The 2,321-nt window shown below is 53.4% G+C and overlaps 1 protein-coding gene across 2 annotated transcripts in view; it reads left to right on the plus strand.

Annotated features, from left to right (window-relative positions):
• Positions 1–1,778: 1,778 nt before the first annotated feature.
• Positions 1,779–2,321, plus strand: part of LRP5 (LDL receptor related protein 5) — a 138,196-nt gene continuing 137,653 nt past the window's right edge. The window contains exon 1 of one of the 2 annotated variants that reach the window (XM_015631472.1): positions 1,779–1,962. In XM_015631472.1, coding sequence (XP_015486958.1) covers positions 1,869–1,962 — 94 coding nt within the window. In that variant the 5' untranslated portion in view covers positions 1,779–1,868. The remainder of the gene's footprint in view (positions 1,963–2,321) is intronic. The other variant, XM_015631471.2, reaches the window with a different exon arrangement.

Raw genomic sequence — 2,321 nt, forward strand, 5'->3', positions numbered from 1 at the left:
AGTTTTGTATATGGCCCCCAAGCTGATTAGGGTTTGGGATGGGATACTTACCCCACTGTTCCCCACTGCCTGCTGCAAGTACAACTGTTTAGTGTGCCCTTTCTCTGCCTCTAACTTCAATTAACCCCACTTACCATGATGCCAAGACCGCTGGGTAATTTCCACAATGCAGGAGGTCAGACCCATCAAAAGTAAAGTCCAATCACTGTCTTCAACAAAGAAATCTTTCTTCCAGTTATTTGTCTGGTGTTGGCCAATTTCTTCAAGCAGATACAGAACAAAACCCTCATTCAGTTGGTGTTCACACAAAGTTTTTCCATTAATGATTTGCAGCAGCCTAGATTTGGATTCCAGTTTATTACAGATCTATCACCAAAGACCAACTTCTGCTTTTCTTGCTTTCAAGGACGTCGAGATTTTTCTAGGTTTTAAATACTGCCTAAAAAAATCCCTCTTTAAAATACATGTTCTCTATATGTTAAACCAGAAGCATAAGGGAGAAGAAAAAGTTTCCTTTCCCCTTAATAGGTGATCTTTAATGTCAGCACTATAAGCCATTTGTAACCCCTTGAATTTTTAAACTGCTTTCTGAGCTAAATTGAATGTTGCTGTCTTTAGAAACAAACCAAATCAAAACACTCGGTCTTGTCCCTTGCAGGGGATGTCTGCAATGGAGTAACCAACAGAACCTAAAACAATTATTGAATGTCTGATCCTGGTATTTGAGTTGGGCAGGGGTCCATGGGGCACTGAGAAGAAATCTCAGCTTCTGCTCTAGCACCTACAGCAAGGCAGATATAAATTAGTACGTGGCAACCTGGAAGTCACTCATCTCTTAAACGTAATGAAACTATTAAAATGTAACATCCGTTTGCTAAGTGCTTGCTAGTGATTTATGGCTCCTGCTCTGAGACTTGCAAAAACTATTTAAAGGGGAGGCCGGGAAAACCCTTCTGATTTCCACCTCTATACAAGGCCATCTAGCAATCCTTTTTCTTATTGTCAAATCAGTGTCAGCACAAGGACACCGATGCCCAAAAATGGACACTTAAATGAAAATTCTTGACTTGTGCCGTTCGGTTTTACCCCTGTGAGGGAGGCGGGGGCAGTATGTGGCCTGTGAAAGGTGCGGGATGTTCCAGTGTGAGCCAGGTGCTGCTCAGCCCTCTGCACCTGGCCCCGGCACAACGCAAGCCGCAGGTCACAGGGCAGTTTCTGCCTTTTTTCCTGGTGGTAATGTGTTTATAGGAGCAGGTGGCATGCTTAACAGGGAGGACGAGGGAAAGACGGCAAGACTATTTTTGAATGCGTTTTTCTTTGAAAACTACTGTTTTGTAGATGAGTGACTTAATAAAATGTTTGTTTTAGTGGGAGGAGAAAAGCAAGAACGAACCTCCATTAGGGAAGAAAACAACCACTCTTTTTCCTGGAGACAGAAAAAGGGGCGGGCGTCCCCGCTGTTAACTTCCAAATCCACCAGCCAAAGGTTGCTTTCTGAACACGCTGCGAGCCATCTTCTCCAGCCTTCCCGGCTGCTTCTGGAGTAATTGCTCCCGAAGGAGCGAGCTAACAAGCTAAAGAAGAAAGCCCAGCTCTCCCCGCTCGGCCAGGTGTTCCCACGCGTGGGACGCGGCGGGACGGTGCGCCCCCGCCCGCTCCCGGGATGCGGTGCGAGCCGGGATCCTCCATCCCAGCCCCCTCCCTGGCGGCGGCCTGAGGAGGAGGAGGAGGAGGAGGAGGAGGAGGAGGAGGGTCGGCTCCAGCGCCTCCCTCCTTCCCCGCCTCCCTCCTCGCCGAGCGCAGCGCCCCGAGCATGGAGCCTGCCTGAGACGCTCCGTGCGCTCCGGCAGCTGCTGCGGCGGCACAACATGGAGGCGGCCCCGCCGCTCCCGCTGCTCCCGCTGCTGCTGCTGCGGCTCCTCGCCGCCTCGGTGCTGCGCTGCGAGCCGGGCTCGGCCGGGGGTAAGCTCGTCGGGGCGCCGCGGGGCCCGGGCCGGCGGGGAGGCGAGCGCCGCTGTCCCTTTTGTTGTCGGACTTGGGCAAACTTTCCCCCGCGCTCCGCCGGGAGTGCGGCGGGGAGGGGCGGGAGCGGGGCCAGGCTCCCGCGGAGGGAGAGAACGCGCACATGGATGAGACGGGCCGGGAGCAGGACGGGAGGCTGCCTGCGCCGGTTTCCCCCTCCCCAAAACTATTGCTCCTCGCCCCTCTTTCCTGCAAAAACGGTGCGCAGGAAAAGGAGGCCTCTCCTCCCCGTTCCCTCGGGACGTACCCCGCTGGGGGGACGGGGCGGCTTTCCCTCAGGGCTGGCTCAGGTAAACGCG

Source organism: Parus major, chromosome 5 (assembly GCF_001522545.3).
Source record: "Parus major isolate Abel chromosome 5, Parus_major1.1, whole genome shotgun sequence".
NCBI lineage: Eukaryota > Metazoa > Chordata > Aves > Passeriformes > Paridae > Parus > Parus major.